Genomic DNA, 12962 nt, shown 5'->3' with positions numbered 1-12962 from the left:
TATATTAAAGAAAGAGTAAAAAGACTTTAAAAGAGAACTTGCTTCAAAAGTTCAGGTCTCAGTAGCTCTTGTGAAAATACTCTGTGATCAAAGTCTGGGACTTACTGCAACACAGATACTCACCTGTGATTGAGGCTACTGTTAAGTGTGTGGGAAGTTCCTTGCTCAGTGCTGTAAGCGTAATGTTACCAGACTGAGCATCTTGAAATTCTCAATTTTATTACTGCCTAGTGGAGACTAGTGGTGTTTTCAGAGACCCCATCAGCAGTTCTGCTCAGGCTGTTGTATGACATCTTTCCAGATGGTGTCAGTCGTATCACTGGAAATGTAAAATTTACACACAGGATCTGACACACAAATGGTGACATTTTCTAGTTTAGCATTTTGTATGACATGGACAAGACTGTGGTTTTAAAACAAGATCTGTGTTGCAAAGCTGACTGTTGTGAGGTAGAACTATGGTAAGAGGTTTAGCAGTGTCCCCTAGGAGTTCTCCTGGCCTTCTTCCTGCTGACGAGCCGCTTCAGTAGCTTTTGAAAGGAAATGAACTGACAGCCCTGTGCAGAGTCTGCATGAAGAGATACTGCTGGTGCTAGCCAAATACAGTCTTTTTATTCAGACAACCCAGTGTTTGTGATTTATTGTTAAGACAAATGAGTGGCAAAAGGAGATTGCCCTCCATTTACGTTCCTCTACATTTAAGGAGCACACAAAGTACCACTGAAGCAGTTCTCTTATTGTTGGGCTAGACTATCGCATACACCCAAAGGAAACTTTTAAATGTTGCGTACTGTAGTTTTATAGTTATGAAGTATAATTTTTTATGCCTATCAAGATTTTTAAGTGGAAATTATTGTAGAAAGCTATTGAATTATAAAAATTCTGGCACAGAACAGGGATGTATCTCTGCTCCATGGGCTCTGTGTTTTAAAAAGCAGAAGACTTTTTTGTCTTATTAACTTTTGCACATTGCCTGTGTTAGAGAGCTTCCTGTTCAGCTAAGCACACTGAACTATTGCTTGAATAACAGTAGCTTATAGGAAGGTTTGAAGACTTCCATGGTGTTTACGTTAATAGGGGTTGTGATTACTGTTGAAGGAAGGAGCACTTTTCACTTTCCCCTCCACTGATGCATAATAATCAAAGTCAGAAGGCCACATTTTTCTTTAGAAAACAATTTAAAAAAAAAGTTAAATGCAGTATACTTTTGTAGTTACTCCTAGACTGCTTGCCTATGCTGTTTTGCACGTCAAACTATCCTTTCATTTAGGAGTCATTAATGTGAAGTATAGGCAGGCATCTAGTGTTTCTGATGATAGATCAGTAATAGCTTCAAGCAAACGTGGGTGATAAAGTGTTGAGTCAGTTTTAATGCACTCCTAAACTCTTTTGCTCGCTTTCTCAGATATACACCAAAATGCAGTACTAACAAAAAAAACCAGATCAAAACCCACATAATAAATCAAAAGCTGAAAACTTAGAATAACTACGTCTTCTGAAGTGTCAAAGACTTCTTGTATTTCAAGGTAAACGGGAAATTATGCCGCACGATATTTCTGATTTAGCGAGAAGAATTCTAAATTGAGGTAAAAGTCATCAAGTCAGTGTTTAGCAGATGTGAGATGATGCCGTCATGCTGTGTTCTGGCTGGGGGGAGCTGGGCGGCGGGAAGGGAGTCACGGCTCGGGAGCGTGCATGGTGGTGGGTGAGAGCGGCTCTCTGTGTTCTGCTGTTCGTGTTGTGTATTCTCCTTATTGGTATTGTTGTTGTTCCTGTTTTCCCTTTCTTTGCTGTTCTGTTAAACTGCCCTTATCCCGACCCACCAGTTTTTGGCTGTTTCTTCCCATTCTCCTCCGCACCCCGGCGGGGGGAGGGGCAGCAGAGCGGCCACGTGGCCCTTTTGTTGCTGGCCACGGACAAACTATAACAGGCCTGTATCAATTGTTTTGATTTTAGAAGAAGTGTCTACATTCAATTGCTGTATAAAGGACTTTATTAGCAAAGTGTAGCTGCTTATACAGGCAGGCTCCTTGTGGAAGAAGTGAAGCTGACTTCCGTTAGAGAATTGTGCTCCTAGCAGTCTCATCTGGCAATGTAGTCCCTGATGTTAGACAGACCTGGCACCACACAGCAGCTCAGAGCACTACGGCCGATGTCCATGTCTCGAACGTTGTACCACTTGTTGGCTTTTTCATTGTAATACTCGGCGTTGGAAGTAGTTGTAGAACCGTTAAAGCCACCAACCACAAACAACAGATCATCCACCACTTCAATGCCAAAGTTGCTGCGAGGACTGAACATGGTGGGGACTGCGTGCCACGCGTTGGCAACGGGGCTGTAAGCTTCCACGGTCTGAAGGCAGTTGGGTCCGTCAAACCCTCCTACCTGCGAATGCCAAAGGTGTGGAGTTGAAATAGGCCCTTCCTCACCCGCTAAGGCAGCCGAATCATTCCACGCACAAGTGAGATGGTGACTGGTTCTGCCTCACTGACTTCAATCTGAGCATTGCTGGGAACGTGTGGGCTCAAAACCCAGCGCGTGCTTATTGTAGGCTGCTGCCTTGCTCTTTCTGGAGCTTCCAAAACTGCTGTTGTGCAAGAAATTTTACATTTGAGATTTGAGATTAGAAATTAGCCAGATTTTAGACTTCTACAGAGTTTAAAGGCAGTACCTGGATAGGAAGACAGGACCAAGCCAATGTTCCGTGCTGCTAATGCTGTTAGCCGCAACAGAAAATAATTTCTTTGCTGCAGCTGCTTAAAAATTGTCCACGCTTTTCTCCTGACAAAAAGCGTGCAGGTGGTAATATGCTCAGGAGGCGTATCAACCATTCTGGCTCCAAGTTTCTTCCCTAAACCTCCCTCCTCACAAGCAATGGCCAGCCTGCAAATCTAGGAAATGCAGGTGAGCAAGAAGAAGTACTAGAGGCGCGGGGTGGTGTGACGGCAGAGGTAGCGCATCTCCCTTACTGCGTAGACTTTGTTTTCATAGGCAACCACACCTACTCCACGTCTTCTGCTTCTCATCGGCGCTATGAAGGTCCATTGGTTTGTTGCGGCATTGTACACTTCAGCTGTGATCAAGCAGTCGTTCCCATTGAAGCCACCACATATGTACACCTGTTCACCGGGGGAAAACCAAGCGTCAGAAGAGCAGTTACCCTCTCGGTGGGAGAACACACCGCAGAGAAAATGCATGGTGTGGCTGGATTTTGGGGGGGTTGGTTTGGTTTTGATTTGAATGGGTCAGCCGTAATCAAAGTGCAGCGACTTACTGAGGCCAGCAGGATTTCAAGCCTGTATTTCCTGAGCTGCGCGAAGCAGGCAGGCATGGTGTTTGAGCTGTGGCCAGGAGAAGCTCTGCCTGGCAGCGAGTGGCTGCTGGTGGTGCCAGCTCTGGGAGGGTTTGAGTGCTCCGGTCTGCGTCGCTGCCGCGCCAGTCAGCTGCTGCCTCTGAGAGAGCTCTGTTTCTGTAGCTCCAGGATTTAACGAATAAGGTTGATGTGAACTTTCTTCCTCTTTATTTTAAATGATGCAACACGTTCAAGGGAGCATTTGTTTCCTTTCCTGCTCCCACAGCTCCTTCTCTCTATCTAGATGACAAATTCGGGCTCGTAGCTGTGTTTATCAGGTCCATAGCCCAGCGAGAGGCTGAGCTCCGTGAAAGTCCCTGCCTCGATGCATGCCTGACGAAGGACAAGGAATTTACTCTCTGTGTAATGCTGCACGGTGATGCGTGTTTGGTTCCTAGTGATGGAACCACTAAGGTTGGAAAAGACCTCTAAGATCATGAAGTCAAACTGTCACCCCATCACCACCACGCCTGCTAAACGATGTCCAAAGTGCCACATCTACTCGGTTTTGGAACCCCTTCAGAAATGGGGACTCCACCACTGCCCTGGGCAGCCTGGTCCAATGCCTGCCCACTCTTTCAGTAAAGAAATTTGACCTACTGTCCAATCTAAACCTCCCCTGACGCAACTTGAGGCCGTTGCCTCTTGTCCTACCGCTGGTTACTTGGCAGGACAGACCAACCACTGCCTCACTACAGCCTCCTGTCAGGTAGCTGTCCTGCTCACCATTCTTCAACCTTAACTGCTTTCCATAATCTCATGCTCCGTTTACCTTTTCACGCAGCGTGGTCGCACTAGCATCGCTTCTCTGCTCGTGCATGGGGGCGATCAGCGTCCACTGGTTTCTCTCTGGCTCGTACCGCTCTGCCGTGTTGAGGCACGTGTATCCATCGAACCCTCCCATGGCGTAGATGAAGTCGTTGAGAATGGTGACGCAGACGTAGCAGCGCCGCGAATGCATGGGTGCAACCTGCTGCCAGGTTTTCTTCAGCAGGTCAAACTGCTTGACACTGCTGAAGTAATTCACGCTGTCAAATCCTCCGATAATGTAGACAAAGCCTTTTAAATAAGCAGTGCCATGATAGGCAAAGGGGCTGGCTTGCTCACAGGTGATGTTCACCCACTGGTTTGCATGGACATCGTACGTCTCGATTGCGTTGGTTGGGCTATCCCTGCTCCAGCCTCCCGTAGTAAACAAGACAGCATAGGGCAGGCGAGGCCGACTGAGCAGGTTGGTGAAATCTGAGCCGTGCATGTTCAGGTTCTCCATTGTTACCAGTGTCTGTATGATAAGACCTTTGCACTCCTCGTTGTCCTTCACATAGTGGTGTGTTCTGACGTTGTTCATGAAGTATTTTACTTCCATCAGGGCCAGTCGAACCTGAAAAGTGGAAAAAAGGTTAGAAAATGAACGCAGGAGGTTTATGTCTTGGTGTCTTTCGTGGATAGCTCCAATGCTGGATGGCTTTGCTTTTGGGCCACGGTGTTGTCTAGAGCTTATTAGAGAACTGGAGAATTAAATGTGTCATTCTGGGCTAGTCCAGAAAGGGGTGTGCAAGGATAAATATTCCAATGTCATGGCAGGGAGTCTGCCACTCTTTGGCACGGTGCTTTCCCGTACGCAGACTGAAACTGCCCTATCACCTGCTGCTGTTTGCGTAGTACAGCTGGTCTGGGCAAACACTCATCAACTTTGTGTACATAGAGAGTATGTTGTCCCATGTGAACTTTGGCCCTTCCTGGGTGTGAGGAACAGTTCAACTTAAGCTGTAGACATGAGGAAATGTGCACTTGAAAGGCCTGCCCCAGCCCCAGCTCAGGATCTTCGACCCGTGCCCCAGCGTAGCAATGGCCCAGCGCTCTGCAAGCTCACGTCTTCATGAGCAGCGTGGTGGGGCTGCCGTTCCCTCCGCTCTTCACGGAAAAGCCGAGCGGCTCTGGCTGAGCAGCCCCATGCCAGCTCCGCAGGGCAGCCCAGGCCCACCACGTCGTGACAGCACTGACCTTGCTCAGCAAGACTGCGATATGCTGCGTCCTGTTCTGCGGGTCGTGAGCAATCCATTTCAGAATAGCCTCGAACACTGCAGCTTCTTGTTTCGCATTGAGCTCATCTTTCTCAAGGATGTGCTTCAGCTCATTGACGGAGAGGTCTAGAAACTCTGTAGACACCCTGGTCATCTCCTCGAAGTGATGGAGGAGGAACATCCAGGCTGCTTCACGCAGGTCGGGCAACCAGTAATAATCTGTGAATCTGCAGATGCTGATGCAGTTTTCCAAGTACAGCTGGGATTTTAAGAACTCGCAGCACAGCTGGATGACGCCCACGACATTGAACTGGTCTGCCGCAATTAGCAAACTTTCAACATTGTCCGCCGTGATGGGTACCGTCCTGGTGTAGGCGTACTCGATAATGAGCCCCATCATTTTGGGTGAAGTGCCGGGGATTTTATAGACTATCTTCTCTGCATTGCTCCAGCCACAGGTAAACAAAGCCCTGAAAACAACAAAGCAGTTCTGTGGGAAAAAACAACTTTGCTGCATTAAACCCTGACCCTGTTACCCCTGTGCCTTCTTCCCCAGGCACCAGTTTGGCCCTGGCAGTAGCCACACTGGGAGGCCATGTGGTTTATTAATTGAGCTTTTACTAGCCGGTTGTTTGAAAAAGGAGTCCCAGCCTCCGGCTGTGGACAGAGCGCGACAGGGCAAGTGGCCACCTTGCTTCAGCAAGACTACCAGAGAATAGCGGTGTGTGGGGAAGGAAAACCTCCTGCCTGATGGCAGATGAGCCAGGCTGGCCACGCTCCAGCCCTGCACCGCATCTGGGGCTTTGTCAGACACCGCTTCCAGAGCTGCTGCTGGATACCAGGTAAAGGATTAGTTCTGGTGAACAGGGAGGTACCAGGACTACGGGGAACCGCTGGATGAGAGTTTTAGTGCTGGTGTAAGCGCTGGAGATACACTAAGGCAGCGTGAGACAGGCTGGGAAATACTGTTTGTCCCCATCCCCTCCTGTCTCAAGCACTGACCTGAAATAGTGACTGCAGCTGCAGAGGATGATCTTGTGAGCGCTGAATTCAATGCCCTCCACGCTGATGATCACATCGCAGAGTTTTCCTTCCAGGCGAAGGTCATTGAAGATGCTGCACACCATAGCACTGCGAGCCGTAGCACTCCTCTTCCTCGAAGCCTGAGGCAGTGGAGGGTGCTTCTCTCTGAGGTGCTTACAGGGCTTTGTCCTCGCCCTCCAACATTGTCACTAAAGCCCTGGCTGGCTGTCGGTTCTGGAACGTGCCCCATTATGAGATCACAGGCACAGGCTGGACCGGGACCAGCTGCGAGCCCCTCCGCCGGCCTCGTGGTCTTGGTCCTCCGGGCCTCCTTGTTCCATGGCTGCCCCCAGCCTTCGCTTAGCCAAAGCCCAGATGATGCTGGACCCTGTGCGTACACACTGTTGTTGGTTGCTCCGAGCAAAACCAGCTATGTGATTCCCCTGCAACTTTCAAATAGTCTTTAGCCTGGATATAAAGCTCATCAAATGTAGGCACTGCAGCTTCTGCAGTGCCCTCGTACCAGCTCCTGCGGGAGGAACCTGAGACACAGGCTAGCTAATGTCAGTGAGAAAGCCACAGCTCCTGTCACTGCTGTGTCTGCTGCAGGTTTGGAGCGGTGGAAGGTGCTGCCTGGGCCAAGGTGAGGAGAGCAGGGGCACAGGGAGCCCCGTCGTGACTCCTCATAGCCTTCGCTCATGGCCAGCTGCTTTTCCCCTGTGCTTTGGTGTGTCTGTAGGTAGCAGTAACAGTGTGCCCAGGAGCGGCTCCGTGAGGGTCTCGGCACAGCTTGGAAAACAGTGTGGACTTCTTCATGGCACTGCTGCGGGGGAATGTGTGTGTGCGTGTTAATCACAAAATCACAGAGTCACATAATGGTAGGGGTTGGAAGGGACCTCTCAGAGTCAGTTCTGTTCAGATGGAACTTCCTATGCTTCAGTTTGTGCCCGTTACCCCTTCTCCTGTCACTGGGCACCACTGAAAAGAGTTTGTCCCCATCTTCCTGACACTCACCCTTGAGATATTTATATGCATTTATAAGGTCCCTTCGCAGCCTTTTCTTCTTTAGGCTGAACACACCCAGCTCCCTCAGCCTCTCCTCACAGGAGAGATGCTCCAGTCCCCTCCTCATCCTCGTAGCCCTCCGCTGGACTCTCTCCAGTAGCTCCTCATCTTTCTTGAACTGGGGAGCCCAGAACTGGACACAGTACTCCAGATGGGGCATCACTAGGGCAGTGTAGAAGGGAAGGAGAACATCCCTCGACCTGCTGGCCACAATCCTCTTAATGCACCCCAGGATCCCATTAGCTTTCTTGGCAGCCAGGGCACACTGCTGGCTCATGGTCAACTTGTCGTCCACCAGGACACCCAGGTCACTCTCCGCAGAGCTGCTCTCCAGCAGGTCCGCCCAAAGCCTGTACTGGTGCCTGGGGTTGTTCCTCCCCAGGTGCAGGACCCTACACTTGCCTTTGTTGAACCTCATCAGGTTTCTCTCGGCCCAACTCTTCAGCCTATCCAGGTCTCGCTGAATGGCAGCACAGCCTTCTAGTGAATCCACCTGTCCTCCCAGTTTTGTGTCATCAGCAAACTTGCTGAGGGTACACACTAACTCTTCATCCAGGTCGTTGATGAAGAAGTTGAACAAGACTGGGCCCAGTACTGATCCCTGAGGGACACCACTAGTTACAGGCCTCCAACTAGACTCAGCGCCGCTGATGACAACCCTCTGAGTTCTGCCATTCAGCCAGTTCGCAGTCCCCCTCACCGACCACTCATCCAGGCCACACTTCCTGAGCTTCCCCAGGAGGATATCATGGGAGTCTGTGTCAAAAGCCTTGCTGAAGTCAAGGTAGACAACATCCACGGCTCTCCCCTCATCTACCCAGCCGATCATGCCATCATAGAAAGCTATCAGATTGGTCAAGCATGATTTTCCCTTTGTGAATCCATGCTGACTACTCCTGATAACCTTCTTTTCCTCCACTTGCTTGATGATGACCTCTAGAATGAGCTTCTTCATTATCTTTCCCAGGATGGAGGTGAGGCTTACTGGCCTGTAGTTCCTTACTGGCCTGTAGTTCCCTGGGTCCTCCGTCTTGCCCTTTTTGAAGATTGGAGTGACATTGGCTTATCTCCAGTCCTCGGGCACCTCTTCTGTCCTCCAGGACCTTTCAAAGATGATGGAGAGTGGCGCAGCAATGACGTCTGCCAGCTCCCTCAGCACTCGTGGGTGCATTCCATCGGGGCCCATGGATTTGCAGGGGTCCAGATTGCTTAAGCGATCCCTCATGCTGTCCTCCTCGACCAAGGAAAGGTCATCCTTTCTGCAGGCTTCTTCTCTTACCTCCGGGGCCTGGGATGCCTGAGGGCCTGCCTTGGCACTGAAGACTGAAGCAGAGAAGGCATTCAGTAGCTCTGCCTTCTCTGCGTCCTCCGTCACCAGAACACCCACCTCGTTCAGCAGCGGCCCCACATTGTCCCTAGTGTTCCGTTTGCTGCTGATGCAGTTGAAGAATCTCTGCTTGTTGTCTTTGACATCCCTTGTCAGCTTCAATTCCAGGTGGGCCTCGGCCTTCCTCTTTGCATCCCTGCATACTCTGACAACATTCCTGTGAGAGACATCTGAAGTGCTTAATCCAGTTCTGGGCTCTACAGTGCAAGAAAGATACAGATATCCTAGATCAATTCAAGTGAAGGGTTGTGATCATGACTAAGGGACTAGAGCATCAAGGAGCAAGTGATAGAGCTGGGACTGTTCAGCCTTGTGAAGGCTCAGATGGATCTTGGCAATGTATAGAAACACCTGATGGAAGTAGCTGTGCCCTCTGATAGGACAAGAGGCAATGGGCATGAACTTACAATAAGAACAAAACCCAGGGTAGAAGTAAGTTCTGAGTGTTGATTTTTCTATTTTGAAACAGAGTATAGTTACACAATGGAAAGAAGGGTCTGTGCATTTCCCAGCTGATTAGTGTTTATTATGCAAGTCTCAATTCTTGGGTTTTTTTTGAGCACCTTTAATGTCATATCTTGGGGGAACACATTGGTGGTAGAATCTAGTATTTTGGTTGTCTGGCTTTCTGCTATAATTGTAAAGAGACCTTAGTCAACAAGCTTGAATGATTTGAACAAAAGAGAATGCATTCATATTCCTGATTTTTCGCTTTCTGACGTGCAGTTTTGTGAGAAGTTGGGCTTTCCTTTCCGTAGCAAGTGAGTGGAGGAACATGCTAGAACATATAAAACTTGTGGGTGATATTACTGCATAGGTAATTTGGGCACCTGCCACAATTTTCTTCACACTCTCCAAATTAGTCCGGGCTTTTCAGTCCATTGAAGAGTAGACTGGGTACAGGCTCCACCAGGAGATTGCCAGGGATTTCTTGATTCTTCTTCCTGTCTTTTCAAATTGCCTGAATTGTATACATCTGGTCTTGGTTCTGACATGGTCTATCTTTCATTTCTGTAATAAAATCCTGTCTTTGAGGCAATAATCTGTGAAACAATATGTGAGTAGTAATGTCCGTTGTTTTTTTTCTCATTTTTCTTGCAAATGGATTGAAGTTTTCAGCTAGCGCTCCACCAATTTTATTAACCTTTGCATTTTTATTTATAATAACTGCAGGAAGAATATTCTAATTTCATGTTTTCTTTATTTTTTGATTTTGTACCATTAGCAAATTTGTTAAGCCTGCTACTAAATAAGTTATCAAACATTAATGTTTCTTTTTTATCAGTCTGACTTCTGTGTGTGTGTGCACACATGCACCATGGACCTGTGACTTTGTTTTAATACTACAGGAGAGAATAAGTAGAAAAGTATTTTGTACTACTGAGAAAAATTTAGAGGAATTCATGCACAACGTCTTCATAAGGCTGGTGCAGCAGCTTCTGCACAGCTGAGTTAGTGCAGACACAGCTTTGCTCAGATTTTGTTTCTTTTAAAGAAAATTGAATGAGAGGAGCAAAGTGAATTACCTGGCCTCTCTGTTGCTGCTGTTGCAACAGAAAATTCCCAAAAGCATTGACAATAGTGCAGGCAATTTTTCAGTCACAATGTTGGAGACTAGTTGTAGGCGCTTGTTTTTTATTGGTTTTGGAAAGCCATGATTAGCTTGGTGTAGTAAGTAAATATGCATAAGAGTTCTCCTGAAAATGGTCACCGTCAGTAAACATCCGTACATGGAAGGCAGTTACAGTGATGCAAGGCTCTGAACAAATGGCAGTTATTTTATGAAGAAATACGTGCACATAGTGAGCTTGTCTGGTTCTCTGCCAGTGTACGTACAAAATCCCTATAGCCTGCAATAGTCTCTCAATTAATACCTGATTGTAATTCTTCCATTCATGGCAGTCATCCTTGAAAATGGCCATATATTAATTTTGTTCGAAACAGAAGGAAGCATATTTCAAGAGCAATTTTAAGAGACATTCTTATTCAAGCATTTTTCATGAATAAGAAATCTTGTGAAATGATTTCACACCCTCTGGCTTCTTTCTGTCCAATGACACATCCCAGCCCCTGGGATAATTTTAGAGAGAAGGACAGCCATAACAGATATATCAAGAAGGACTTTTCAGACTATTCAGGATTTAAGAATTTAACTTGTTAAGGTCCTAAGTGGCTTGCTCAAGGTTCTTACCCAAATTTCTAATCAAGTCAAGGAAGTAATTTTGATTTCTGTTTTTCAGCTTCATAGTCTATCTGCTACATTAACAGCATTTTAACCACTGGTTTCCAAAGGAAGGTTATGTCAGTCCTTCTTCTGGTTCCTCATTCATTTATTTTTTGGTGAAAGGCCTGACTCTGCATGACTGTTCTGCAATGTGGTGGTTTTGGAAAGTAGATAGAAAGTTGATAGCTCAGCCTGCAGAAGACTTCTCTGCATAACTGCTAGGCGGGTAAAGAATGCTAATGGATTCTGATCACCTTCCTCACCCTGACATGGAAGCTGCTGGGGAAAGGAAGCAAGGTCAGGATAGTCCTTAGCCACTGAAGTGTTCTCTGCAGTTACTGGTGACAGGCTATCAGGATACTTTAATTTATGTGGGCATCAAGTAAGCCAATTGCAGGGCTGCTGGAAGTTCAAAACTGGCAAAAACTCATTGCCGAGCATAGCTCAGCTGGGAACCAGAAAATCTAGGCTGAAATCGGTGAATCTGAAATCTGCAGTGCATAAGCACCCTTGTGCGTAGGCTCAATTCTGACTAATCTTAGTGATTTCTTGGTAGTCTTTGTTGAGGGATTAGTTCAGCTTTTGTCTTATTTTTATTGTGATGTATAGCATCTAGTGAGTGAATCACTCCTTTCAAAGAACACCATTCTATAAAAGATAAATCCACTACGAGTTGTTCCCAGTATGCTTTCATTCATTTGGATTCTTTTGCTTAACTAAGAAGACTACTGCAAAAACTGAAACACCATCAAACATTATTTCACATTAAAATGGAGCTTCCTTACTCTGATGGGAACAATAAAAGGGAAGACTGTTATGTGGAGGAAGCTTTTCAGTAGCTAGTGGGAAAACAAACTCTGGAGCATCAGCTCTCTGTGTTTGCATTGAACCTGAGTCAAGGAATTAATTGCTAGCTAAACAGAGCCTTCAAAAAGAGTATTAAACAGTTTCAAAGTAAAAAAAAACAAAACAAGTGAAGTAGATTAATATGAAAGAACAAAGGTAGAAGTCAAGACATGACATCTCATTGCCAGTGAAGTTTATGCCATTATTTAAGTGCAAATGAGTAAAGGGAAGAAGTTGTTAACAATTCAAGGTGAAATCCAAATTAAATTGAAGGGGATAGTAAAAACTTCAATGGTTACAGTATTAAATCTGATTTTCCCCAGTGGGAAAACATGACTAAACCACACTGGCTTCATGGGTAATAAAGTGTAGGTGACAAAGGAGGTACAGTGAAACAGAATAATATAAATGTCAGTAAATGCATATACTTTTTAAAATCGGTGGATTTTTTAAAAAAATGTATATATGCACTTTTGGAATAAAAGATTAATATGTTAGGCTTGCTTACTATGACTTAATTCTAGAAGGTAAGAAAGAATGAGTCATGGCAAGAATATCAGCTAGGAAGGCATAAGACAGAATAACTTCTACTTGCTTAATATTCATACTGAATAAAAGACCACACAAAACACAAGTGGCCAAATTAACATATTGTGAAACTAATAAATTATTCAAGGAGTCATTTTTAAGCAGTAGTTACAGAGGTTTGGATAGTAAACATATATTAGAAAACAGCTTAATCATTTCATACCTATAGATAAGTCCACAACAAAATGCTGATTAAAGCCAGCAGAGGAACTCACAGTGAGTGTTAAATTTTGCATTGCAACCCACTACAAATGAAATAAGCCCGAAGATCTCACCTAAGACCTTCGTAAGTAACAACGATCAGCACATCTGTGTAGGGCCACTATAAATTACACTTTTATCAACGTGAGTAAAGTGTGTGTTACTTGTTCCAAAGATTTTGCAGTTTACACAATACATGAGAAGTAACTGCATTACTCAGAACAGCAATGAAGAACATGAGGATGTGCAGTT

General features: G+C 46.1%; 1 protein-coding gene across 1 annotated transcript; it reads right to left on the bottom strand.

Annotated features, from left to right (window-relative positions):
* Window positions 1–2082: 2082 nt before the first annotated feature.
* Window positions 2083–6503, bottom strand: LOC142358915 (kelch-like protein 10). Its single transcript, XM_075411580.1, has 5 exons — window positions 6379–6503; window positions 5357–5846; window positions 4125–4733; window positions 2970–3119; window positions 2083–2385 (listed from the first exon to the last, which is right to left on the bottom strand). The coding sequence occupies exons 1-5, from the start codon at window positions 6501–6503 to the stop codon at window positions 2083–2085; spliced, it is 1677 nt and encodes a 558-aa protein (XP_075267695.1).
* Between the last annotated feature and the right edge of the window lie 6459 nt (window positions 6504–12962).

This window comes from Opisthocomus hoazin, chromosome Z (genome assembly GCF_030867145.1).
Source record: "Opisthocomus hoazin isolate bOpiHoa1 chromosome Z, bOpiHoa1.hap1, whole genome shotgun sequence".
Taxonomy (NCBI): Eukaryota; Metazoa; Chordata; class Aves; order Opisthocomiformes; family Opisthocomidae; genus Opisthocomus; species Opisthocomus hoazin.
The sequence above is the reverse complement of the archived record's forward strand: the minus strand, read 5'-3'. Positions and strand labels throughout refer to the sequence as shown.